General features: G+C 53.2%; 1 protein-coding gene across 4 annotated transcripts; it reads left to right on the top strand.

Annotated features, from left to right (window-relative positions):
- Positions 1 to 7,652: 7,652 nt before the first annotated feature.
- Positions 7,653 to 24,961, top strand: TBKBP1 (TBK1 binding protein 1). Of its 4 annotated transcripts, XM_033091896.1 has the most exons (11): positions 7,659 to 7,783; positions 9,149 to 9,287; positions 9,659 to 9,917; positions 10,337 to 10,459; positions 10,703 to 10,807; positions 11,841 to 12,021; positions 12,581 to 12,756; positions 12,955 to 13,016; positions 21,373 to 21,491; positions 21,727 to 22,457; positions 23,431 to 24,961. In XM_033091896.1, exons 3-11 carry the CDS (start codon positions 9,693 to 9,695, stop codon positions 23,557 to 23,559), a joined length of 1,851 nt encoding a protein of 616 aa, XP_032947787.1. In that variant the 5' UTR covers positions 7,659 to 7,783; positions 9,149 to 9,287; positions 9,659 to 9,692; the 3' UTR covers positions 23,560 to 24,961. The 4 variants fall into 4 exon arrangements, with proteins under 4 accessions (XP_032947789.1, XP_032947787.1, XP_032947786.1 ...); XM_033091898.1 differs by lacking the exon at positions 9,149 to 9,287 and having other exon boundaries at positions 7,653 to 7,747; XM_033091895.1 differs by lacking the exon at positions 9,149 to 9,287.
- The last annotated feature ends 202 nt before the right edge of the window (positions 24,962 to 25,163 follow it).

Raw genomic sequence — 25,163 nt, 5'->3', positions numbered from 1 at the left:
CTTGGCCTTCTGTTCTCTTTTATTTGATTGACTACAATGTGGTATTGGTCTCTTGCTGCACTTCAAAATCAACCAACAAAACAAATATATATATATAGACTAGAACTCTTATGATGAAAGTGGCACTTGAAAAAGGTTATATTTTTCCACTGAAGTTGATGATTAATAAAATGGTGTCAAACATTCCTCTGGTCACACTCTTTAATATTTTTTTAAAAGTGTGATGTGCTGTGATAACCATAAATCAGACTTAACTAATTTCCCTTTTACGAGGGAACAGGGCACCCTGAATTTGGGTTTCAGAATCTTTCAGCAATAAGGAGGGATGTCAATAAGCTTTGATTCTCTTGGTTTTGCAGTTATTAGGAGTCTTTGCTGGCATTTTGAATATGCTGCTTTCAAAAACACCAAGGAAGATTTTTTTAAATGCTTCCTGGTATTTGGAGGATTAAAAAACAAGACCTTATATTCCCACTTTCATTTCCATTCTAGCAAAAAAAAATAATGGGCTTAAGTTTTTTTCTTTGCCATTTTCCCCTCCCTGTCCAAACAGCCTTCCATTCACAAGTGGGATTGGCTCGATTTTTGCCCATCCATATGGCAGCATCTCTAATAGCTCTTGTACAGGGTATCAGATATTGTGCCTTTTGGTGCCAGGTTCAAAGTCAAGTGCCGATCTATGAACCAGTGTACAAAAAAATCCAGGTGTTTGAAGGAAAGACGCTCCATTGTGTATAAAGAGTTTGCACCAGCTCTTAAGCCCTACTAAGAAGAGACATAGCCCTCTAATGCCTTGTTTAAATTTTAGTTGTTCCTTGAGGGAGAGGATGATATACTAACCATTCCTGGTAGATAGGGGTTGCTCAGGGCTTAGGGATGGGGCAGGAATATTGGGGAGAAAAAAAATCTGATCATTCCTCAGTGCTACCCATTTCTGTCCTGTGTGGGCTGCTTAGCTAGACAGCAGGAGAATAAAGTACACCAAGAACCATGATGAAAATAAAACCTTTGCGTGTTTTGTTCCAGGGAAGCAGTTGACAAGTGCTGTTATTAATGCTTTCTCCCAGATCCATTCAATGATGGAGAGGAGGAAAATGGGCAGGTTGGATTTGTGGTCTTGGTGCCTCGCAGTTATTCTGCACTGGTTATGCATTTAATCCTTTTTTCTAGTTACCTTTGGCTCGTGGGTTTTCCGTAGTCTGGGTATTTGTCCTTAATTGATTGTACCATCTAAGGCAACTGGATGCACAGTGCATTGTCCACTCTGTCTGGGCTTTTCCCACCCTAGTCTTGGCACATTACTTCAAGAATGTAGTTACCGTCTGCTTGGGAAGATGTCAGTGCAAATGTGAAGAAAATGGGCATCGGACTAGGCTTTGGTTTGCCACAAGTGGCAGCTGCCTATATAAATTACATTTATTAATTTTGCTTTTCATTTTTTCAGTTCCCCTCAGCTCCCTTCTGTTGAAATGTTGGCTGACAAGAGGCAACTGTAATATTGCCTTAGGGACTTGTGGAGAAAGGGGAATTGCTCAGTACAGTGTTTTCACTTTCAGAACCAAGTAATCTAATCACTCTTATATTTAAGAAGTGTGTTAGTCCGACTTTAAGAGATCCAAACTCCATCAGCTTTTGATAGCATCTTGGTTTTTGAAACAACTTCAGTCTGTAATTGGCATTCAGAATGCCCTTGGCATGCCAGTCTGTGATGGCATTAAAGACCTGTTAAAACACTTGAGCCCAACTTTATTAACCAAAACTGATACCACCACCTTTATCTTCTAAATAAAGTCCGCTTTATTTTTATTTTCAACCTTTTGCTGCTTCATTTTTGGTTCCAGATGGTGTCACCTCCTTGGAGGTGAAATGAATGGTTTGAAAGAAGCTGGAGTGTGTGGTGGCGGTGGTGGTAGATGTGTGTGTGAGTTGGGGAGAGGAAAGACAAACGGATTCTACACTGTAATGGGAAATAAATGAAAAACATTTCCTGCAAAAGTATTACACAGGAGATTTCCTATTTGAAGAGTGATTCTGAAGCTGCTGGAGATTGTCCCGTCTTGTGCATATTTTTCAGGCTTATGATCTGGGCTGTTTAATGGCTCATCCAAAGGTTGGCATTTTACCTAGTTTGCAGTGTGTATTTAATTTCTACTTCCACTTTTGCCCCCAGAAACTTGTGAGAACACTAACTTGGGATTTAAGAAATTGGGTCCTTTCCTTCACCATGCTCTTTATTAGCTTAGTGGCACCAGCAGGCTACTTGATGCACTTTTCTTAGTTTATGTTGGGCAAATGAAATGAGGGCTGACCTTAATTCTCCTGCCTTAGCCTCCATGTGGCCTTTTCACCTTTTCTGAATGCACACCCTTGTCAGTAAGAAATTTAATCATGCATCCCCCCATGTGTTTATAAATTATCTACCTGTACTACTGTACCTATATATTGTGTAATCATAAGACACAAAAATAGATATTAAAAAGCAATTATATGAAAAATATAAATAGAAGTTCTAATATTTTATTTCTATGCCAAATTTTGGAGATTACTGGGTTATATATAGAGGATAACTTGTAATTCTTACCAGACTGCATTAAATCGTGAATGCATTTGACCAAGAACATTTCTCCATTAAAGGTATACTTAGAGGAAAAGGTGATACCAGTTCATTATCAAATGGCAGGGAGGGACTGTTCCGCCCAATTTTTTTTTTTCCTTTTTGACAGTGCTCCAGGTAATAATGCCCCATTCCCATATACCTCCTCCCTAACAAACGCTCAAAAAGAACATAGGAAAAGGTTATAGTTCCACATGGCCTCGCAAGGCTTCTATCCTGAAGTGAAAAAGTAAACGTTAAGATTTTATATGTTCCATCCTCACAACAACCTTAACTGTTCCATTTACTGCTGAGGAAGGATGGGCAGAAAGATGGACTCATCAGACCAAGGTCACATGGAGCTCAAATTCAAACCCAGGTCTGGCAGATAGCAAAACCTGAGCTTTTCTCACGTTTGCCCTAGACAGATGCTGTCAGCATTTTAGCGATATAAACAAGGATTTGTTTTGTACCTATGTATGATAACACCATCCATTTCCTTTACAGCACTATCCAAAAAGTATGTTTGAAATTTGTTGTTTGCTTAGTTTTTGCTGATTTTCTCAACTTGATGTAAGCTTCCTAATGCAGTGACCTTGGATGTTTTATTTACCACTATCCTCAGCCTGGGGCAGCACCCGACGTATAGTAGACCTTCAATAAACATTTGTTGAACTAATGACAGTACAGTTCAGGGAGTTTCTGGAATCTGCCTTTGAAGGGCAGAGCATCCAGAAACCTGGGCCTCAGGACATGGGCTCCTAGCTCTTCTCCCTCATTTGCTGGATGTCTTCAGGCTAGCCTCTTAACCTTTGGTTAATTGGAGGGATGGGAACAGAATTCATCAATAGTCATTATCTAGTGTTCATTTTATGCAGATGGCAGGCTTGTAACAAGCAGAGTAATAAAAGTAATGTGCATCAACACTAACAAAAGTACCATTTTAGTCCCATTTTACAGATGAAACAAACACAGAGGGGCTAAGAACCTTGCCCAAAGTCATGCAGGCCAGCAAGCAGTGCTGCCTACACAGACGGCTTGTCCCACTGGGCTGTTGCATAGCCACATGGTTAGAGGAGGAGCAGATGGGTCTCTGCTCCCAGCGAGTATACGGTTAAGCGGAGCCCTGGATGAAGTGTTTTGGGAATTAAATAGCAAAGCCATTTTGTCTCTATTATGAGGTCCATTGTTAACATTTTGGCATCATCATTTAGGGATTAGGGGGCTGGTAACATTTTTTCCCTAAAGTCAACACTTTCCTCCCATTTGGAGTTTCAACCATCTTCCAGCACTTCTGCTAGGTTTTCCCTTTGAGTTGGTTTTCCGGAGCCAGGGCTGGGGGAGGGGAAGATGTTGGTGCCTGGTGGCCAGAAAGGCCACAGGGCTGCTGAGTAAGCTCCCCATCTGAAGTACCCCAGTGCTGTCAGCTGATCTTGGGCAGGGCAGTGCTGCCCTGCGAAGCCTGAGCTGTTCCCTCTCCCAGGTGTTCCTAGGCCCTAAGTTCCTGAGCTGAGTTCTCAGTGAAATAAATGCACCTTCTTGTCTGAAAGGAGAGTACATCTCAGCTTTGGCACCCGGCCTGAGATGTGGATGCAGAGGGGCAGCCTGTCAGTGCTGAGGGAAAGAATTAAGAAATGGCTCTATGAATAAGCTCTCCATAGCAATGAGCAATGCCTACTATTTTCTGAGCTCTGCCCTTCAAAATATTGTAGTCTTTTGAATATGACCTTGGGCAAATTCCTCAACTTTTCTGATTCTCAGTTTCCTCATCTGTAAAATAGGAATCCCAATCAAAGATAATACGTATAAAATTCTTAGCACAGGGCCTTACATGTGCATGAATTAAATTAATTGGTAAACAACTGTTGTGTGCCAGGCACTATTCAAGGTACTGGGAATATAGAGAGAATGAAGCAAATAAAATCTTATGGAGCTCACATTCTTATGGACAATGCACAGTAACTTCAAAATTGTAATACGATTTTTTTAAATTTTGTTTGGGAGATAGCAGAAATGAACATGGTTGTGGAGAATAGGAAGCAGTTAAAACAGTTTCCACCCAAACTTGGCTAACGTGATTAGAGGATTAGGGATTAGGGGACTGGTAACATTTTTTCCCTAAAGTCAACACTTTCCTCCCATTTGGAGTTTCAACCATCTTCCAGCACTTCTGCTAGGTTTTCCCTTTGAGTTGGTTTTCCGGAGCCAGGGCTGGGGGAGGCCAAAATTTCCCAAGAAATTTTGGGATTCGATGAAGGAATAAATGTCTTTATACCACCGCCCAAACCTCTACTTTGATGGAAGACCTACAGTTGGAGTCTTAGGGTTCTGCACAAACCCTAATTTTCTAAGGTCTAGAACTGGAGGGCTAAGGTGACACCTGGATCCTGCACTGTCACATGTCTAATCAATTTTCATGCCCGCCTGGTTCTATTTGAGTCATCTGGGTTTTACTTTGATTCAGTCTCTTTGCCAGCTGCTAACGCCACCTCCTCCTACTCTTTTCAGGCAAGAACAGGACAGGAAAGACAAAGTCTCCAGAGCAAAAGACCTAGAGTGGGAGACAGTCTCTCCCTGATGGTTCCCAAGGAGGAAACATGCAAGGGTGACTCAGGCCCTGCTTTTGCGCTGTCTCTACCAGTAACTACTGGAGGCGGGTCCTCTCTTACGGTGCCTGTGAATGCCATCTAGAAATGTTTACAACTCATGTGTGACCAGCTGTCCTCCACATTCCCACTTCTCCCACCTCTCCTACCTCACTTCCCCTTTACCATGGCCGTTTTTTCCCTTTTTCTGCGTCCACCGTAATGAGCCCTGATAATATCATGGGTTCTTGGGAGGAATTCAGACCAGTTTCCAGCTTTCTCAGATGATCTAATGCATAGAGAGGGGAAGTAATTAATCCAAAGTCACACTGCTTCATTCATTTATTCACTCAACCAAGAACACTCCTTCGTTTCATTTATTATTTTTTTTTGGTCTGACTCCTCTACTAGAATATAACCTCCATGAGGGCAAGAGACATATTTGTCCTTCAGAGACATGCTCATCACTGTATTCAGCACAGTATCCAGAACATAGTAGGTGTTCAAGAAATCTTTGCTGAATAAATATACAGTGAGCAGGAACCATCAAGGCACCTGGGGATATGAAGATGGATGGGATACAGCCCCTGCTCAGAACTGTCTTATGTGAGCAGTAAAACCAGAAACGGAGAATGCAATGAGATCAGTTCCAAATTGGGGGTGTGGGGAGGGTTACTTTAGGGGCACCTAAAACAGGCCTAATCTCTGTTGGGCTTTTGCCACCAACTACCTAGAACCCAGGATAAACCATTTGGCTGTGACTTAGACCTGTTCCCTGAGCAGCCCAACAGCAGCAGAGGTTGACGAGTCATACACTAGAGCACGTGCTCAGATCGGACCTGGACCTATTACCCTTTCCAGCGAGGAAGGGCTTGCCAGTCTGTTTCACAGGTCCAGTGGGTGGCCAAGTCCATGCTCATCAGGGCACAGAGACAGCCCCACACCTTCTAGCCTAGCTTCCAATCTTTTGCCTGGTCTGCTCCAGAAGAGAACTTGTGCAGCATTAAGGAAGGTGACACCTGCCTAGCCTTTGGGATTAGTGGGGTGACAGATGTCCCAGCCGGGTAGCCTTCATATCTAGAGGGCAGATGGGTTGTCCCACATGGCTCAGAGAAAGCTAGGGCCTGAGAGAGCAAGTGGCTGACCTGCCTTCCTGTTCTGGACTATAAAAGGAAACCAGCAGGAGGAGGAGGAAGGAAGCCAGAGAGAATCCCCTTCTTTGAAGAGAAAAAGTCCAAGGCCTCTGCTGGCTCTTCCTGGGAGGAGAAGCTCACCCCTCAGTCCAATCTCCCTGCAGTGGGGCAAGATGGCAGCTGCTGCTGCTTAAAGCTCACAGCAAGCGAGAAACCTTTCCTCCTCTCCCCCTTCCAGATTCATCCTCCACTCTCTAGGAGCCAGAAAGGTAGGCTCAGGTTCCCAGCAATTTGAACTCTCCTTCCAGATGGGAGGCCTCACAGCTAATGCTGAGCTTATCCAAAGCCCACCTCCTCAGCCTATATACCCTGCTTCCAGGGTTGGCTTGTCAGGGCTTATCCAGAGTCCTCCAGAGTTTCCCCCATCATTTCCTACCTGCAGTTAGGCTGATCAAAATGACTCGTTACTACCTGAAGTGTCACAGCACTTTTAGCTCTGATCTCCATTCTTCCTCCATGGTGGCAGGGGTTGGAAATTATCTCCAACTTTATTCAGAGAGGTTAAATAACTTGCCCAAGGTCACACAGTGGGAAAGTGGGAAAAACAAAACAAAAACCCTTGCGTCTCCTGCTCAGCAGTTTGTTTTGGCAGGTGCTCAAATAATCTTTGTGGAAAGGGTGAAATCTGTTGTTTCTTCATTTCAATGGTCTGCGCGTGCTTCTGTGTGTTGGGGAAGGGGACTGTGTAGGGAGGAGGAAAGCTGTTCCCAGTCCTAAATGAACCTTTGACCTCCCTAGTTCACTTGCACTTCCCAAGAAGTTACTGCTGTAATCTCTCCGACTGGATTCTATGATCAGTGTATTTATTACCAGAGCAATGCCCAAGAGCAATGAAGAGTAGGTCTATTTTCCTTCTCAAAGAGCAAAAACCAAAAAATAAAAATAAATTTAAAAATCCAAATAAATGGCCTCACTTGCCCCCAAAACATACAGCCCCAGAGCAAAAATCAAAGCAGCACCTGAGCCCTGGCACGGTCCGCAGACGGCCCCAACACACACCGCCCCCCGCCAAGCCACAGTGCGTTAGGGAGGCGTCGGGGAGGGGGCGCCGAGCGCTGGCCCCGCGCGGCAGGGAGCCGGTGGGCGCCGGGCACGCTGCCAGGCCGGGCCGCACGGCAGGGGCCGGCCGCCCCTCGCCACGTGGTGGTGGTCGCGACGGGGTCCCGGGCGACTTCCCAGCTGGAGAAACCCGGAGCAGCCGGGGACGAGGAGGAGGCGGCGGCGGAGGAGGAGCGGGGCGGGAGGGAGGGAGGGGGGCTGGGGGGAGGGATGGGGGGTGGGGAGAGACCCGGCGGCGGCGACAGGGCGAGAGCAGAGCGCGGTGCCAGGGGGGTGGGGGCACCGGTGCCCGTCTGGGGAGGGAGCAGGCGGAGGGGGTAAGCTGCGCTTACAAGCAGGAACCCGCGGCAGCTGTGAGTCCCCGGTGGGGCTGGGCGGGGGAGGGAAGCGGCGCCCCGGGCCGGGGGTCGCGGCGGGGGGATGAGGAGGTGGCGGGAGGTTGACCAGCAGTTGGCCCAGGATGGCGGGGAGGGGAAGGATCCGGCGTCGGCCGCCCTCATACCTCCCCTTTCTCCCTGCTCCGCCGCTCCTCAGGCCGCACCGCCTCCCGAACCCCTACCCCGGCCCGGGGATGGCGGACTCCAGGCCCGGCCAGCAGCGGGGGAGGGGGCTGCATGGTCTCGGTCCTCGAGAGGGGAGGGGCGACAATTTCTGTCGGCGGAGCTGAAGGGGTTTAAAGGGCGGCTCTTAAAGGGGCCGCAGAAGGGGCCGGGGCCCGAGGAAGCACCCCCACCCCCATCCGCCTTTCGTGGCTCTCACTCTGGGCCACTGGACGGAGGGGAAAATGCAGAGGAAGGAAACATTTGTCGGGGCGGCCCAGGGGACAGAGCCCCCGCTAGTGGGGTTGGGTCCGAGGTGACAAGCAGGGGGTCTGGGGGGGTGTGGTGAACACTGGCCAGCGAAGTTGGGGGTAGGGGACCGACCTGGGGAGGAAGGGGTTAAAGGTGGGGCCAGCCCTACAAACGCGCACACACTCCTTACTCAGACCTGGTCACACGCGTTTTTCCTGGCACTTAATGAGGGGGGCGGTATGGGGGCCTGGACTTGCGTCCACTTCACTCCAGGCTCTGCCGCCTGGCTTTGGGAGGTCGCGGACCCCACTGTCTCAACTCACAGCTCTAGAGCCCCCTCTCCTACGCGCTCACGGGCCCTGGCGCGCGCACATACACCTTGGACATTCCCATAGTGCCTCACGTGACAGCCGGCCCCGAACGTGCCCACCCTTCACACACGCTTACGCACGCGTGCACACACGCGCACACACAAACACACGGCCACTTCCCAACTCCATCTCGACCCCCACCCAAAGCCCTGAGAAGGCACTCATTGACTGTGACACACCTACACTCATTCACAGACACACACACTCCCCCACACATTCCAACTACAGACACATTCATAAACGGCCAGGAGAAGTACACATGCACCCCCTTGCCTAGCCTACTGTTTCAGGAGCCCTGAGTCATTCCTGCCCCCTCCCAGAGCTCCCCATTTCCCTGTGCGCAAGCCCACAGGCAGGCTTGAGAATTCTTGGACAGTCCTCTTCACCTGAGCCCTGGTCCTCTCCCAGTTCCCCCTTCCCCTCTGTGTACCCTGTGACACTCAGCGAGGACTTCCTGTGGGTCCCAGATCAGGGGTGAGGAGGGCCTGGAGGGTTGCCACAGCCCGGGTGTGAGTGGGGGAGGCATTTCCTTTAACTGAACTCTGGGATCCTGCAGGAGGAAGCCGGGAAGTTGGGCGGGGGCCCAGCAGAGGAAGTGCTGACAGTGGTGGGGCTGACCATCCTAGAAACACTGGGCCTTCCTCAGGGAGGAGCCAGGGGTGCCAGAGGCCTGGGATGAAGAGCTTGACAGAGAGGTATTTGGGGAAGTGAGACCTGGGGTGGAGAAGGGGCTGAGGAGTGAGTCAAGGCAGGCTGCGCTCCATGCTTGGAAGGCAGTTCTCTTCTGTCCACTCTCTGGGTTCTGGAAGGAGCCCTTCGCTGCTCTTCTCTGCTGCTAGCCTGGTTTACTTGTCCCTACTTGTCACTCCAAGTCTTCACCTGGTCCCAGTTCCTTCCCCCAAAGGCTGCAGAGAAGAGGAGATGGGGCTTGGTAGTCTGGGAGGGGTCTGTGGGAAATGGCAGGACCAGGCTGTCTCAGCAGGTCACAGGGTTCCTCAGCCTAGGATGAGTGGTATCAGGGACAAGCTTCAGGCCGCCCTCTACACTGTTGCTCCTGTTCTCCCAGGAGGCCCAGAGGGGCCGCAACCTGAGCCCTTACCATGGAGTCCATGTTTGAGGACGACATCAGCATCCTGACCCAGGAGGCCTTGGGGCCCAGTGAGGTGTGGCTGGATGCCCCTGGAGACCCCTCGCTGGGGGGAGACATGTGCTCCGCTTCCCACTTTGCCCTCATCACAGCTTATGGAGACATAAAGGAGCGGCTAGGGGGCCTCGAGAGGGAGAATGCCACCCTCCGCCACCGTCTGAAAGTCTACGAGATCAAGGTCAGAACCTGGAGATGATGGGGTTCTGGCTGTATGTATGGGGGTGCTGCTGGGTGGTAGGAATGGGGATCCAGCAGAGATTATAGGAATCCAAAAGAGGGGTCAGAGTACAGACTGTTAGAACGTGAGGGTCTCCCATGAGGGATATGGCCGCTCTGATGGGAACTCCAGAGAGCCCATTGCCAATCAGGAAGGGATCAGGAGGGATCCTCTTTGGAGAGGTGGGACCTTGGATCTAAAAAAGATCTGGTTAGTGGGTGACGCCTACAGGCCCATGGAATTGGGATGTACAGATCCCACTGGAGGGTGGAGGGAGAGGCAAGGACTCCAAGGCAGGTGGTGGGGTGGGGGCACAGTGAGGCTGAAGCCTGGGCAGGGAGCTGGGCACCAGCTCTCCTGAGGGCCTACCCTTCCCACAGTACCCGCTGATCAATGACTTTGGAGAGGAGCATGGCTTTTCTCTGTATGAAATCAAGGATGGCTCCCTGTTGGAGGTGGAGAAGGTCAGCCTGCAGCAACGGCTCAATCAGTTCCAGCATGAGGTGAGCCCCTTGCAGGCCTCTGGCCTTCCCTGAATTCCTGGCTCCAATAAATTTCTGGTACCTCCTCCAACCCCCCAGCTTCTGGCCTTTTGTCCCCTAGATCAGAGATGACCATAGTCCTCCCTAGACCTGGCTGCAGCCCTCCACTGGGTGCTGGGAGTGGGGGTGGGAAGCACAGGGAGCTGCTCAGCCCCCAAGTCAAGGGTGGACCTGACTGTGGCATGCACCCCACCCCTTCTTCAGTTGCAGAAGAATAAGGAGCAGGAAGAACAGCTCGGGGAGATGATCCAGGCTTATGAGAAACTCTGTGTGGAAAAGAGCGACCTGGAGACGGAGCTGGGGGAGATGGTGAGGCCCGGAGAGCCAGGGTGCTGGAGGGTATGACCCTGGTTGTGTGATTGTGTGCCACCCCGTGTGTGTGTGTGTGTGTGTGTGTGTGTGTGTGTGTGTGGTGTCACCAAGATGTGTTCGTGTGTGTCTGTGAGTGACTGTTTGGCCCCGTGAATGGGGCTGTATGTGTCGTACAGATGGTGACTGTACATCCTGGCCATGCAGTGACAGGAGATGATTATACGAGTGACCCTATAGAACATTGTGTCTCTATGTGTCTGTTTGGCTCTCCTGCTGGATTGACCCTATGCCTGTGGCAGTGTGCCTGGAATGCTGTGTAGGTGAGGGCAGAAGTGACCAGAGTGTCTGTGGATGCTGGGATAGGTCTTGGTATGTGTGTGATTCTGGATTGGGGTGGGCAGGCATCCGAATCAGGAGACATGGTCTCTGCCAACTCCTAGCTGTGACCTGGGTCCCTTAGCCTCAGTCCCGCCTCTGAAAAATGGGGCAAATAATAATAATCTTGTTGAGCTGTTGTGGGCATTCATGTAAAAATGCTTTGTTTTAATAATCGTAAACACTTACACAGCACTTGCTATGTGCCAGGTACCATTCTTATCTCTTTAGATAAAGTTACTCATTTTCATCCTCCTAACAAGCCTAAGCGATAGGTGTGGTTACCCCCATGTTAGAGATGAGGTAGATGAAGCCAAAGTGGTTGTCCGTATGCAAATGGAAGTTACTGTGCTCCTGGGGGGGGCAGGAGGCTGAGTGGTCTTATCAGTGTCGCTGTGTTAGTGACAGGGAAGAGGCATTAACTCCGACCTTGCACGGGGCAATAGCTGGCAACATCTGCATTGCAGTTGCTGGGAGAGGAGACCTCACACTAATGGCCACTTGGAGGGTAGAGTTGGGATGCATTTCCGGGGGCCTCTGCTCAGTTTGGGGGTGATGACTATCCAGATATGGCAAAGGCCTGGATTGGGGGGGGGCCGAGCACAGGGGCACCCTGGCCCAGTGCAGACCCTCACCCCTTTGTTTCCCCCTGTAGAGGGCCCTGGTAGAGACCCACCTGCGGCAGATCTGTGGTTTGGAGCAGCAGCTGCGGCAGCAACAGGGCCTCCGGGATGCAGCCTTCTCCAGTCTGAGCCCCCCACCTGCCCCTGCCCCACCCTGTGCTGATCTGGACCTGCACTATTTGGCTCTGAGAGGGGGATCTAGCATGAGTCATGGTAAAATCTCAGCAATCCCTGATTTCCCTGCCTCAAACTCCCCAAGCCAAACCCCTATTTCAACACCATTGGACACCTCCAGCTTCTTATAGAATGCCTTAAATTTTCCCCATAATCACCCATCCGTCCTTACCACCTGTTCCCTCACCTCATCCACTATTACCCCAATTTATGCCACTGACGTCTATCTCCCTCATCCCTGGTTACCCCCATGTAATTCCTGTAGCTGCCAGCAGAGGGCACCCCTACCTAGAGTCCCCCTGCCTGTCTTAGGTTTTGATTGGGAGAGGCCCCTGACAATGCTTGGAGACTTGAGTCTGGCCAAGGAAGCCCTTCAAGAAGCCATCTTATTTTTTCCCTGGCCTCTAGGAAGGTTTGAAAACGCAGCTCAGCCCCTCTTTCCTCACTGCCCTCACCCTGGGGTATCTGTCCTCTAGCTGTTTCTCTTTGATCCCTCATGCTGCAGTCCTCACCTCTTTCACTTTGTGCTAATCTGGGAGTCAGTGGAGGGTGCCCAGCAGCTGGACCAGCAGCCTGACACTGTCCTCTCCCCTGCTAGCAGGCTGGCCAGGCCCTACGCCGAGTGTGACTGAGCTAGAGCGGAGGCGCCTGGAAGAGGCTCTGGAGGCTGCCCAGGGAGAGGCCCGGGGGGCTCAGCTTCGGGAGGAGCAGCTCCAGGCTGAGTGTGAGCGGCTACAAGGGGAGCTGAAGCAGCTGCAGGAGACCCGGGCCCAGGTAAACGGCAGTGGGGCACCACCCCCAGGCCTCGACTCTGGCACCTCCGCAGCTCCACAGAGGTCTGGGGACTGCTGGAAACAGCCTTTTGGAGGTTCAGGACTTCCTCACTGGGTACAGACCAGCCCTGGGAATGGTAGAGAAGGGAAGTCAAGGCAAGGTGAGGTTGGCATCTGACTTCTCAATTTTCCCTTTTAGGATCTGGCCTCCAACCAGTCGGAGCGCGACATGGCGTGGGTGAAAAGAGTTGGGGATGATCAGTAAGTCATGTCTGTAATCCTCTCCCTCTTAACCTCTGTACCCCAGGAGTGACAATTCCCAGGTTCTCCCTTTGGTTGACTTCTCCCCCTTGGCGTTGTTTGAGGGACCTCTCTTCCAAGCCATCAGAGCTGTGGGGTTTGGGTTGCTTGTATGGCTCTGCATCCTTCACAGGAAGGAGGTGAGGTTCTTGGGTGCTCACGTTCTGACAGGTTCCCTTTGCTTTCCTCTGGCACCCAAGCCCGTATCTTCTCAAGGTATCAGGGGTTGAGAGAGGCTTCCTCGGTGGCTTTGCCGCTATGTTCTGTATCCCCAGGTAAGTTTTTGGGCCTCTCTGGGGCTGCATTTTCTGTCCCATTAACAAGGCTCAGCCGTTGGGTTAACCCTTCCCTCCCCACACAGAGGAAGGAGATGGTCTCTTTCAGGATTTGTGGTGCCTCATCTCCTATCTCAGGAGAGAGAAAGCAGAGACTTAGAGTTGATGGGGCTTTCTTCAGGGGAATCAGAACATACTCTGCTGGGGTGTCCCTTTGGAATTTTGCCTGGAAAGAGGGGCAGCAGAAAGTAGGGAGGGAGCTATGTCAGTGCGGAGCCTAATGGGGGCTTCTGGGGCAGCACTGGGCAGCAAGGGAGAGGGTGAGTGGTGCCCTGGCAACAGTGAGCCTGATGCCTTTCACATCCGCACCCAACTCATCCTCTCCCATTTTCTGAGAAATAGAACGAAAACCTCCTTCCGCCTAAGCCCTTTCCCCTGAGGTGAGGTATGTGGCACAGACTCCCTACTTTCATTGGAGGGGAAGACCAAGGCCCAGAGAGGGGCAGGAACTCACCCTCTGTCACACAGCATACCAACTATAAGACCCCAGGGGTCCTCCCCCCAGCAGGCTTCCTCCACCTTCCTCCCAGCTTCTGGCCAGTTGGGGATACTCCTCACCTCCCTCAACACCCTGGGGTGAGGGCCTGGGTGGAGCTGTGATAGCTGGGGGGTGACAACCCACTTTGTGGAACTAGTGGGTGGGACCCTTAGCTAGGCTGATGCAGGGTGTTCAGAGCCTCTGTGGAGAGGGTCCACCCTAGCTTGTGGCTGGGGCTCAGTGACAGTCCTCACCCGTGTGCCCGGACATGGAACATGAACACACACACACACACACACACACACACACACACACATTTAGAATCTTAGCTTGCCCCAAAAGTCACACAGGGCCCTTTATGGGTCACCGAGTCAAACCCCTCTTAGAAGTCCAGCAGTGAAGACTCCCCCAGTAGCTGGACTTTTGTGGCAGGGCGGATGTCTGAACAGCCAGGCTTCGAATCCAGGGATGCTGGGGTGCTGAGCGGCTTTGCTTTACTGACTTCAGCTCTCTGGCCCCATGTTGCCCTCATGGGCTCAGAGGTCAGTCATTGCTGAGAGATGTGAGAGGAAGGTGATGAGGGTGTGGGCAGAGGAGGGGTGATAGATCCCACAGGGCCAAGGCTGTGACTGAGTGAGTGACTGAAGGAGAACCCCTCCCATAAGGTGCTTTTGGAGATCGGATCCTCCATGCTGCTCTTCTGGCCTGAAGAGCCCCTTTCTCTCTCCACCCCAAGGCACCTGTCCCACCCAGTCCCGTTGGCCAGAGGGAGCTGGACTCTGCTCAGGGGCTGGCCTGAGCCTGTCTTACCTCCCTTACCTCCTGGCTCCTTCCTTCATCCCGGTGGTTCCCATTCTGCCTCAGGGCCTCCTTGACCTCTCCCTGGGGCCAGCCAGGCCCTGCCTGCCCAGCTTCACACTTCCTTTCAGGCCCAGCATCTCTGGACAGTCTCAGCTTGGCAAGAGTTAATTCTCAGAGGAAGTCCTTACTCCCCCGGTAGTTTTATTTTCTTATAAACTCAGCTCCTTTTGGTAATAGGCCAGTTCCCGAGTGCTGAGTATTCCCTCCCCTGTCCTCCCACCTGAGGAGACCTCAGTCACCTGCTGTCAGCTCACTTTGCCCCACCAGCTCCTCTTCTTCCTTCTACTTCTGCCTGACCCTCCAGGCTGGTGGGAATTTTATGTGTGGGTTTATGCAAGAGAGGAATGCACGGGCTGGATTGTCCAGATAGGGCAGCAAAAGCTGAAGAGAGGGCGATGGAAATTCCTGAGTCCAGCCTACTCTATGGGAATCTCCTGTGTCCCTGAAAGGTTCCCACCCATTCCCGGTTTGGACACCTCCAGAGCAGCCAGTTTTATTTTTGGAATCCTGGCTGTTAAGATACGCTTCACCCCCCATACTGCTCCTGCCTCTATTAATTCTGCTCCATGGGTCCTACCTATGCTGAGGGGCAGGCCTGAGAGGCAGCCTCAGCTCCAAGGTGTCCCCGTCCCTCCCGTCCCAGCCCTTGGCATACAAGCTCTGGTCATCAATATTCCTCAAAAAATAGGCATCCAGACCAGACCAGACTGCCGCCCTCCAGGTCTAACCTCTGGGCAAGATTTCCCTGCCGTTTGGTTAGCCTAGCACCTGGTGGCCAGTCCCCGGAGGGACAAATGGCCCTAGAAGAAGAGCTGCTGGGGGTCACTCAGGAGCCAAAGGCAGGTAGGAGTGGAGACCACTCTGCTCCTGAAGATGCACTGGGAGATAAAGACCCCACGAGGGTCCCAGCTGAGGTGGGAGGTGCAGAACCTGTGGCCCGTCCCTTCTGGACCCACCTCAGAGTCATAGGTCTTTCTGAGGGTGTGGCCAGTGCTGAGTGGAGGAGGGGCTCTTTCACAGGGCTGAGGGCTCCTAGTGGGCAGGGGCTCAGCGAAGAGAATGAGGGCCCAGTGAGGGAGGGGGCTCACCCATGAGAGATCCACATGAGAAGACGTGGAGCTTAGTATGAGTGATGAGGGGGAAAACTATAGGTCTTTCTTTTTCCCCAACGTGGGGGGCTCAGTGTTGCAGCCTGAGCCCTTTTCCGCCCACCCCCCATACCCCTCTCTCCGCCCACAAGCCTCTGCGTGGGCTGCGGTTAGTGGTGGGGGAGAAGTGTGAACTCGGAGAGAGAAGATGGAAACTCTGCACAGAGGTCAAGGGCAGTGTGGGGTGGGTCAGGACGGAAGTCGGAGACCCCCATGTACCCTGAGCTTAGCCTCATGCCCCAGAAGCAGCGGGCCCAGGGCCTCCCCCTTCACGCTTCTCACCCTCCCTACTTCCTTTATTTCAAGTCTCCTTCAGCCAGGGCACCCTGCGGCCCTCTCACAGGAATTAACCCCTGAGTACTTGCAGCCTTGGGGGCTCCCCGCAGGTGGGGAGGGGCTCTGAAATTGGGGCCCACCACTCCCACCTCATTGTGGTCTGAGGGATTGGTGGGCTTTGACTCTGTCTCTGGCCCTTTCCCTGCCAGGGAGGCAGAGAGCAGCTCTTACCGTGCTTTCTCCCTAGATGGGAAACTCCGCATCCTCCCTCCCCTCTTGTCTTCAACCAAAGTCATTGAGCCAGAGTCTCCAGAAAGTGTCAAAACAGTTTCCCCTCCCCCACGCATTGCCTAGGCACTCCCTTGATTCTTCATCCATGCCAGACACTAATGCTAGGCACTTTACCTATAAAATCTCATTTAATTCTCACAATAAACGTGGTGAAGGTATTATCCCCTTTTACAGCTGAGCAAACTGAGGTACAAAGAAGTAATCAGAGAAGTTAAGTGCAGATACCAAGCAGGTCCTGAGCAAGTGGGGCAAGAGTACCTCTGTGGTGTTTTTCTTGTTCAGGTTCTTCTTCAGGTAGGAGGCCCTTACAGGAGGGATGACTAGATGATTTGTTGACCAAACCTCATCACTTTTGAAAGTGAAATGGGGTACTATTACTAATTATGCTGGGGTGACTAGCATGAGTCAGGACAATCTTGGGCACACTGGGATGTGTGTTCCCTCACATAAATGAGGACTCTGGTTCCCGGCCTCTGTTGCGCTGCTCAGTTTGGCTGCATAGGGGATATCTAGACACAGTGAACATCTGGCTGTTCTGGAAGCCTGGCAAGGCTGCCATGAAGAACCAGGCTCTGTGGACCACAAGTCATAGCTGATTAGGGAGCGTGAAGGGGCTCAAGGCGCTTGAAAGGAAGTGGTGGAGCTTTGGGTTGTTGCAAAGCGACTTCCTCCTCTCCCCGGCCCGCAACCTCAAGTCCGCTCCACGGCCTGGTGCCTGTGGTCCCCTCCCCAAGGGTCGGGCTGGAAGACTGATGCTGGGCGTGCCTGTGGGTGGTGGAAAGTTTGGTCCCTAAATTTACCCACAGGGTGAGGTGGCTGGGGGCAGCTGAGGGCAGCTATGGGCAAGGATGGAAAGACTGGAAATGCTGGATTTCTGTTTTCCTCCTGATTTTGAGATAGCCGCTGATTTTGACACATGGCTGGCTCTGATCCTGACCCCAGTCCTAACCCTAATACTGATCCCACCCCAGACTCTAACCCTATCCTCATCCTAACCTGAACTCCATCCACAATCCTGACCAACATGAGCTATTAACCCCAGCCTCAATCCTGACCTCAAGCCTATCCCTAGTTCTAACTCACGCGCCAACTCTGGTCTAAATTTCAACCCTGCTGCATCCTCACTGTGGCTCCAGGGGGGCACAGGGCACCCAGTGAACTTCCCTGGGATAGACTCTCCACTTGGAAGCCCATGTGTCTACCAGTTTGGGGCAGAAAGAGGCCTTTTATAGAGGAGAATCCTTGGGACTCTGACCTTTCTCATCTCGGTAGCTTTATCAACAATAGTGAAGATTATTATTTCCAGAAGAATTTTTGAGATCCCTGAATTACTCGCGGAAAGAATGAATGAAAGGATAAGTCAATGGAGGGTGGAAAGATTTGCAGTGAACGCCTTCCTGCCAGCTCTGCCATTTGTACTCTGGCTCCTCTGAAGGTGCCAGCCAACTCAGCAGGCTGAGGTGCCAAGAGCATGTTTGAATTCGTGCTCTGTGTCACCACTGTTCTGTGACCTTGAGCCAGCCTCTCACTAGCTCTGATCTTCCATTTCCACATATGTCTGGCACCTTCCTCTCCCCTCCCAGGGCAGGTGTGGTGGTGCTCAGGGTTCCCAGGTCACTTTGGAGGTGCCCAGCCTCTTCTTCCTCCTCATCTTTTCCTTCTGCTGCCTTCCTATTTTTCCTTTACCCCTCTTTCCTGATGCTTTTGAAAGGCAGGACATATAGCTGAGTGGTCAGTAGCCTGGACTTTGGAGTCCAGAAGGCCAGAGCTCCTATTCCAGCAACTCCCCTACTACTAGGCTTTATGTCAGGTGACTTAACCTCTGGAAGCCTCAGTTTTCTCATCTGTAAAATGGAGATAATAGTGGCAACGCTGTAAGGTTGTTGTGAAGATTAAGTGAAGCTTTTATTAATAGCACAATGCCTGGCCTCTGATAAGTGCTTATACAGATTATCTGTGATCCTTTTCTCCCTGGGTCCCTCCCAGCTTCTGAAAGACACAGACAGAACTGTCCCCCATAGTTTAAGCAATAAAGAAGCACCAAAATGCAGCTATCTGCTACCGTTCACCTGACCCATTCTTCCTGAACAGTCGCAGGGGTGGAAAATAGCATTCAGGTGTGGGCCATGAAGCCAGGAAATGGAATGTGCATTCAGGTGCACGTGTGCGACTCTTGGTTGTGTTGTGAAGTTGAGATTTTTTTCCACTGAATTGGCAGTGTTTTCTAACGTGAGTCATTCAGGTCGTTAGTGTATTTTGCAGCCCGGGCCAGTGCATCTTGAGGTAGGGAGAGTCGCCTGATGAAGTGGGAGGTCCCAAAGGGCCGTGGGGCATCAAGAGGTCAGGTCCCACCATCTTGTTCAGTCTCAGGGGCTCTGTGCTGCCTGAGGCTCTATCAGGACAGTCACTGCTTGCCCCAGGCACCCAGTCAGAGCTGTGTGAGAGACCGGGCATTCTTGGCCAGGGGTTCCTTCCTTCCATGTCCTGCTGCCCTGTCTGTTTTGCTGAGAGGAGGGTGCCAGGAGCTGGGCAATTGAAACTAGGCTAGCTCCTGACAAGGGGAGGAAGGCCAGCAGGGGAGAGATAGGGACCTGGGAACTGAGTGTGGCAGGTGAGATCTGCGAGGTGGGGTGTGAAGGCAATGACCTGTATCTGTCACCTGAGATACAGCAGTGACTGCGAATAGGGAGAGAAAACGTGGCTGCTTGGTCAGAGGAGGACGCTCCATTATTAGTGCCCTGGCCAGAACCCCTCTAACCTTCACCACTGGGGGGTTAGCATGATACTCCAAAAGCCCCCAGTCTGATGGGAGACACAGCTCCCACCCTCAGATTGCCTAGGTTTGAAGTGGGGAGCCTTCCATTGGGGCGTCCCCAATTTAATGTGGGATACACAGACTGGACCTCCCTGGCTGATGGGGGAGGTGGCATTTCTTCCCATGAGATGAGAGTGGAGGAACAAAGGACACATTTAGCAAATGCAAGGCTGAGATGTACTGGGATTGAGGGCTGCCGGCACCCGGGCAAAGGTTCCCAAAAGGACTCCTTCCTCTTTGCTCCTGTCCACCATCAGATAGGTAGTGAGCACTCCCCCTTTAAAAAATAGGCATGTCCACCAGAATCCCAGCCTGTTTGCAATAATTTGGCTTTGGCTCAAATGGGTTAAAAATAGTTTTGCTGTGGGAGGGGCCATTGTCTCCCCCACCACCCAGCTCTGCCCCAGGATTAGTAAGAGAGAGCCAGCCAGTGAGGGGAGAGTGAGAGCGAGGGAGCTAAGTCACTATCTACCCTCTGCACCTCGGCTTTTCCTGCCCTCTGAAGCTCTAACCTCATGACTTCCCCTCCTCTCCTCTGGGGTCAGACACACTCACACTCACTCACTCACTCACTCACACTGTTCCCTCACACTCCTACTGGCCTCACTCCTACCTTCCCTCCCTCCTATCCACATACATCCTCTCTCACAAGTCTATTACCATGGGATGGGGCCGGGCCCTCAGGGCCTAGAGAACCCTGCACCCCATTCCTGCCCTAGGGCTAAAGGGCCTCCACTGTGAAGAGATCCATCCGGAGTGGCTGAGCCTCTGCCTGCCACTTCCCTCCAGCTCCCATTTCCACCAAGTTTCAGAGTCCCTTCTGGACTCGGAACCAAGAAAACCAAAACTTCCATCTCCCACGCTCTGTCCAAGCCCAGGACCAAGATAAAGGCAGTGACCCAAGGCCATCGTGGAGCACCTGTGAGGTCAGGAAGGGCTCTCTGGAGGTGTGCAGGCCAGGCTGAGAGAGAGGGGAAGGGCAATGCTGAGTGAGAACCTTCAGAGGTTCTGGGTCAAAGTGACCCAACGAGGAAGGAAAAGTAAGTGGGTGAAATCTTTGCCAAGCTCAGAATCTGTTCCAGCTCCAACACGGTAGGTGCCCAGGAGGTCTGAGCGGAAAGTAGAGAAAGAAAGGGAAGAAGAAAGAAAAATTCATTATTCACTTACTGAACATCTGCTGGGTACAGGCCCTGGACAAGGTGTTGGCAATAGAAATACAGTGATATAATCCTCACCTTTGAGGAACTACCAGTGAAATTCCAGAACGGGGCAACCTTTGATAAGTGTTCAATGTGAGTGGCGCCCCCTGGAGGTGTGTGGTCCACAGCAGCTATTCACAGAGATCTCTGCATAAAGGATTCCCTGGAGCTCCTGGGAATTGCAAGGTTGAAAGGAGCTCAGAGGCAGCTTTGAGGAGGAAGCAAGGACAGTGGATCTGGAACTGCGCAGACTTGGGTTCAAGTTTATCAGCTGGCACCTCTGGCAAGGCAGACGGCCATGTCTTCAGTTACAGAATGGGGCTTTTCATAGGCTGTGCAACAGAGGTCCCCAACCTTTCAAAGGTGAGGGTTCTTCACGGACCCCCTGCCCCCAACACACGGATTATGTTTCCACTTTTAGTATGTGCTCTTTGAGAAAATTCACACTGACAAAAGCTACTATAAATTCAGTGCAGCTTTTTGATGAATCTATTTTATTCGTCACCACAGCTTCTGCACAGATTAGAGACACATTCACACATATCTATATGAGATGTGTTTAGGCCACACACAGTGCTCTGTGACACCTGGATTCAGGGACCCCTGGGAATCACTGAGTTCCCCAGCCCACAGCCTGGGAACCCCTGCCCTAGCCCCAGGTACCTTTCACGGGGAGGAGTGAGAGTCTTCCTGGAAGAAGTGGCATTGAAGGTGGACCTTAAAGCCCAAGAGGATTTCTGCAGTGGGGCTAGGCGGGCCATGGCGGGGAGGAGATGCCTGGGCAGAGCCAGTTCTTGCTCCACAGCTGTTACAGTAAACCCATTTCCTTTCTCCTCTTTCCCACTCCCTGCCCTCTGACCCCAGTGTGGCAGGCTGGGTCAAGCTGTGACCTGGGGGTCTTGGCTGTCCTTCAGGGTGAATTTGGCGCTGGCTTACACAGAGCTGACGGAGGAGCTAGGCCGGCTGCGGGAGCTGAGTTCTCTGCAGGGTAGGATTTTGAGGACTCTGCTGCAGGAGCAGGCGCGGAGTAGCGGTGAGATGGGGCAGGGCAGGGGAGGGGACGCTGGAGCCCGCGGTGGGGGGACCGATGGCTGCCATCCTGCATCCTGGGGCCACCCTCCGCTTCCTTGCCGGTGCCTAGTCCTGTTTTCACTCACGCTAGGAGGAGAGTGGGTGGGCTTTGGTCGCAGGCAAACACCTGGCTCCCCAGTTCTGACGTTTCTTCCCACCGCTGTCTCCTGCCTGACCTGGTCCTACTTCTCTTCCAGGCCAAAGGCACTCGCCGCTGTCACAGCGCCACTCCCCGGCCCCCCAGTGCCCCTCACCATCCCCGCCTGCCCGAGCGGCGCCTGCGTGCCCCCCGTGCCAGTCCCCCGTCCCCCAGCGCCGCTCTCCCGGACCCCCTTGCCCCTCGCCCCAGCAGCGCCGCTCGCCGGCGTCGCCCTCCTGCCCGTCGCCCGGTCCTCAGCGCCGCTCGCCGGTGCCGCCGTCCTGCCAGTCCCCCAGCCCGCAGCGCCGCTCCCCGGGGCCGCCAGCCTGTCCGGCCCCGCAGCCCCGGCCGCCGCCGCCGCCGCCCCCGCCGGAGAGGACGCTGGCCGAGCGCGCCTACGCCAAGCCGCCCAGCCACCACGCGAAGGCTGGCTTCCAGGGCCGGCGCAGCTACTCCGAGCTGGCCGAGGGCGCGGGCTACGCGGGCGCCTCCCCGCCCTGGCTGCAGGCCGAGGCGGCCACGCTGCCCAAGCCGCGGGCCTATGGCGCCGCCGAGCTCTATGGCCCCGGCAGGCCGCTCAGCCCGCGGCGCGCCTTCGAGGGCATCCGCCTGCGCTTCGAGAAGCAGCCGTCGGAGGAGGAGGAGTGGGCCGTGCCCCCCAGCCCACCCAGCCCCGAAGCGGGTACCATCCGCTGCGCCTCGTTCTGTGCCAGCTTCCCCATCCCCGATTCCCCCACAGCCACCGCCTATGCCCACGCCGAGCACGCGCAGTCCTGGCCCTCAATCAACGTGAGTGGGACGCCCGCACGGGTAACAGCTGATGAGCTCGGCTCTCTTCCTCTGACCCCTCCCCCTGCTTCCCTGCTGCGTGGGTAGCCTAGCTCCTTCACCTCCCCCTCTCGTGCCCTTCTGTTGGCCTGAATCGGGGCCTGCACCAATAAAACTTGTTCAGGGCTGTGGTGAAGGGCATGGTCTTCAGTGACAGTCCTGGCTTTGATTCCAGACGCCACCATTGAGCAACTGTGGGAACTGGGACAAGTTACTTATCCTCTCTGATCCTGAGTTTTCTCATCTGCATAATCAGGACAATGATTACATTATCGAATTCCTTAAGTGGGAGGGTATGAGTCTATAGCCCTCTGCACAGGGCCCGAGTGGGGTGCTCAGTAGTGAGCATCTGTTATTACGAACGGTGGTGATGAAGGCCATGCTGACCCCGCAGGTCTTGGGCAACACAAGGACAGGCCTGCTCATCCATTCCCTCCATCAGGCCTCAGAGCCCCTGCTCTTTTCAGTCTGTCTTAGAAGACAACCCTATCTCAGGGCTCTATCCTTTCACTGAATAATGAGTTTCCTGAATGTCAGATCTAACCCTTGTCACCTGGAAGGACCAAAATATATTCCAAAGCCAGACAGAAAATTATTTTGGGGATGTACATTGTTTGGGATTATCCATTGCTTTGAGTTATCTGGCAGCAGTGTCTTAGTCACTCTGGGGGCATGTTTGGGTCTTGGCTTCCCTCATTACTGTACATGTCCAGGCAGGCTGAGCATATATACCTCCTCATACACACCTCCTGGGGACCCTATGCCCTGGGTCAGGGAGTGGATGCTGAGCTGACCCAGGTGGAAGGTGGGCAGGGAGCCGGGAGGAAGGAAGAGGTGCTGAACAAAGGGTGCTGCAGCCCTCCCTGCTCTGGGTCCCAGGGAAAGGGGAGGCTGAGATGTGGGGAACGTAAGTGACTTCTCTCTCTCCTCACAGCTGCTGATGGAGACAGTGGGCTCTGATATCCGAAGCTGCCCCCTCTGCCAGCTGGGTTTTCCTGTCGGGTACCCGGATGACGCCCTCATCAAACACATTGACTCCCACCTGGAGAACAGCAAGATCTAGGGTGCCTCCCCCACCCAATGGCTGTTTCTCTGCCCTCTCTCATCACTCCCAAACACTCACTCTGAATGCTGCATGAATCTCGTGGGGGGGCCCCTGCCCCTCGCGACCCCCAGATACCTCCACTAGCTACCGAGTCAACGTGTGTGCCATCTTCCCTGGTCCAGGCACCACTCAGCCCTGGCTCTTCCCAGGAGGTCAGTTGAGGCTCTCCCCAGCTCCCTGGCTTCTGCTAGGAGGTGGGGATCTAGGCTGGGACAGGGAGGGGCATACCCCACCCAGCCTCTCCCTCTGCCTTTCTGTTCTCAAACAGGGTTGGATCCAAGAGGGTGTCTAGTGCTTGGGCCTGGAGGAGGGGGAGAGTATCAGAGGACTCCAGGAGCTCCCCCAGCCTCTCCCCAGACACCCATCTTTCTCAGGCTGTGCTCTGCCCAGGGAACGCCTCCTTGGGGGATCCCAGAGCCTGCCCTGCACACTGATGGCCAGCTCAGGGCTTGGGACGTGGGCCCCCATTGGGGGAAGGAGGCATCTTGTTTCTTGCCATCCCCGGCAGGCTAGCCCTGTTCTCCCTTCTGCCCACCCTGGGGAATAAGGAGGGTGGGAGAAGAGAGGGAGGACCCTTAAGGACCCGAAGGATCCAACCTAAAGAGGATGCCCTATGGGCCAGGGGGCCCTGCACCATGACCCTCAGGTCAGGGGACTATCTGTGCCAACCTTCCAGGCCCATGCCCTCCCCCTGGAGCCCTTGACACCGAGGCACAGATTGTTAAGGCAGATCCTCCCATTCCCCTGTGCTCCACTTGAGCCCCTGACACCGCAGGTGCCCTGGAGCCCGTGTGTGACTCAGCCTCTGTTAGCTGAGTAGGTGTCATGAGCCCTGCTTCCCAGGCCAGAACCTGAGGATGGGCCCAGGGTGCTGTGGAGATCAACTTTAAAAGAGCTAACCCCCTTCCCACACCCCAGCGACCCACATTCCCTCTGTGAAATCTACCTCAGAGTTGTACCCTCAGAAGGACGGGTAAGCAGGAGGCCAGGGGGTCACCGGGGCTGAGGTGGGGAGCTTCCTACAGCAAGAGCCTACCGCCCACGATGAATCCAACCTCCACCCCCACTGCCAACCTCCGCTGGGTGGCAGTGGACGCTATTGTCAGTGCATGTACCATTTTGATCCAACTCTTCCAGGCCCCCCCACCTCCTCACGCTCCTCCCCTCTTCCTCAGTGCAGGGGAGTGAAGAGGTGTGTCAGGCAGGGAAGGGGCCAAGGACTCCAGGGACACATGGCATTGTACCTTGAGTGTTCCCTCGGGGAGGGGAAATGGGGAAGGGGGACCGGAGAGGGGAGGTGGGGGCCCCTGAGCTCTCTGAACAAGTTGGAAGTTCAAATAAAACGTACCTGTTCCATCTGTGCTCGGTCTGTGCCCTCCGTGGGTAGGGTGGGAGAGAACCCTTGGTAGCAGGAGGTCTTGGAAACTGTCTCAAGGATACACCACCATGGGCAAGCAGGGGACGCATGAGGGCACCCAGGTTGGAAGGTGATCCTGGAAATGTGGGTACACAAGTGGGCGCAGACGTCTTGTGATGTGGAGCTTATTTAGGACAGAGAGGGA

The sequence above is a fragment of the Rhinolophus ferrumequinum genome, chromosome 21, assembly GCF_004115265.2.
Source record: "Rhinolophus ferrumequinum isolate MPI-CBG mRhiFer1 chromosome 21, mRhiFer1_v1.p, whole genome shotgun sequence".
In the NCBI taxonomy this organism is placed as follows: Eukaryota; Metazoa; Chordata; class Mammalia; order Chiroptera; family Rhinolophidae; genus Rhinolophus; species Rhinolophus ferrumequinum.
This window is presented reverse-complemented; position numbering and strand designations above follow the sequence as displayed.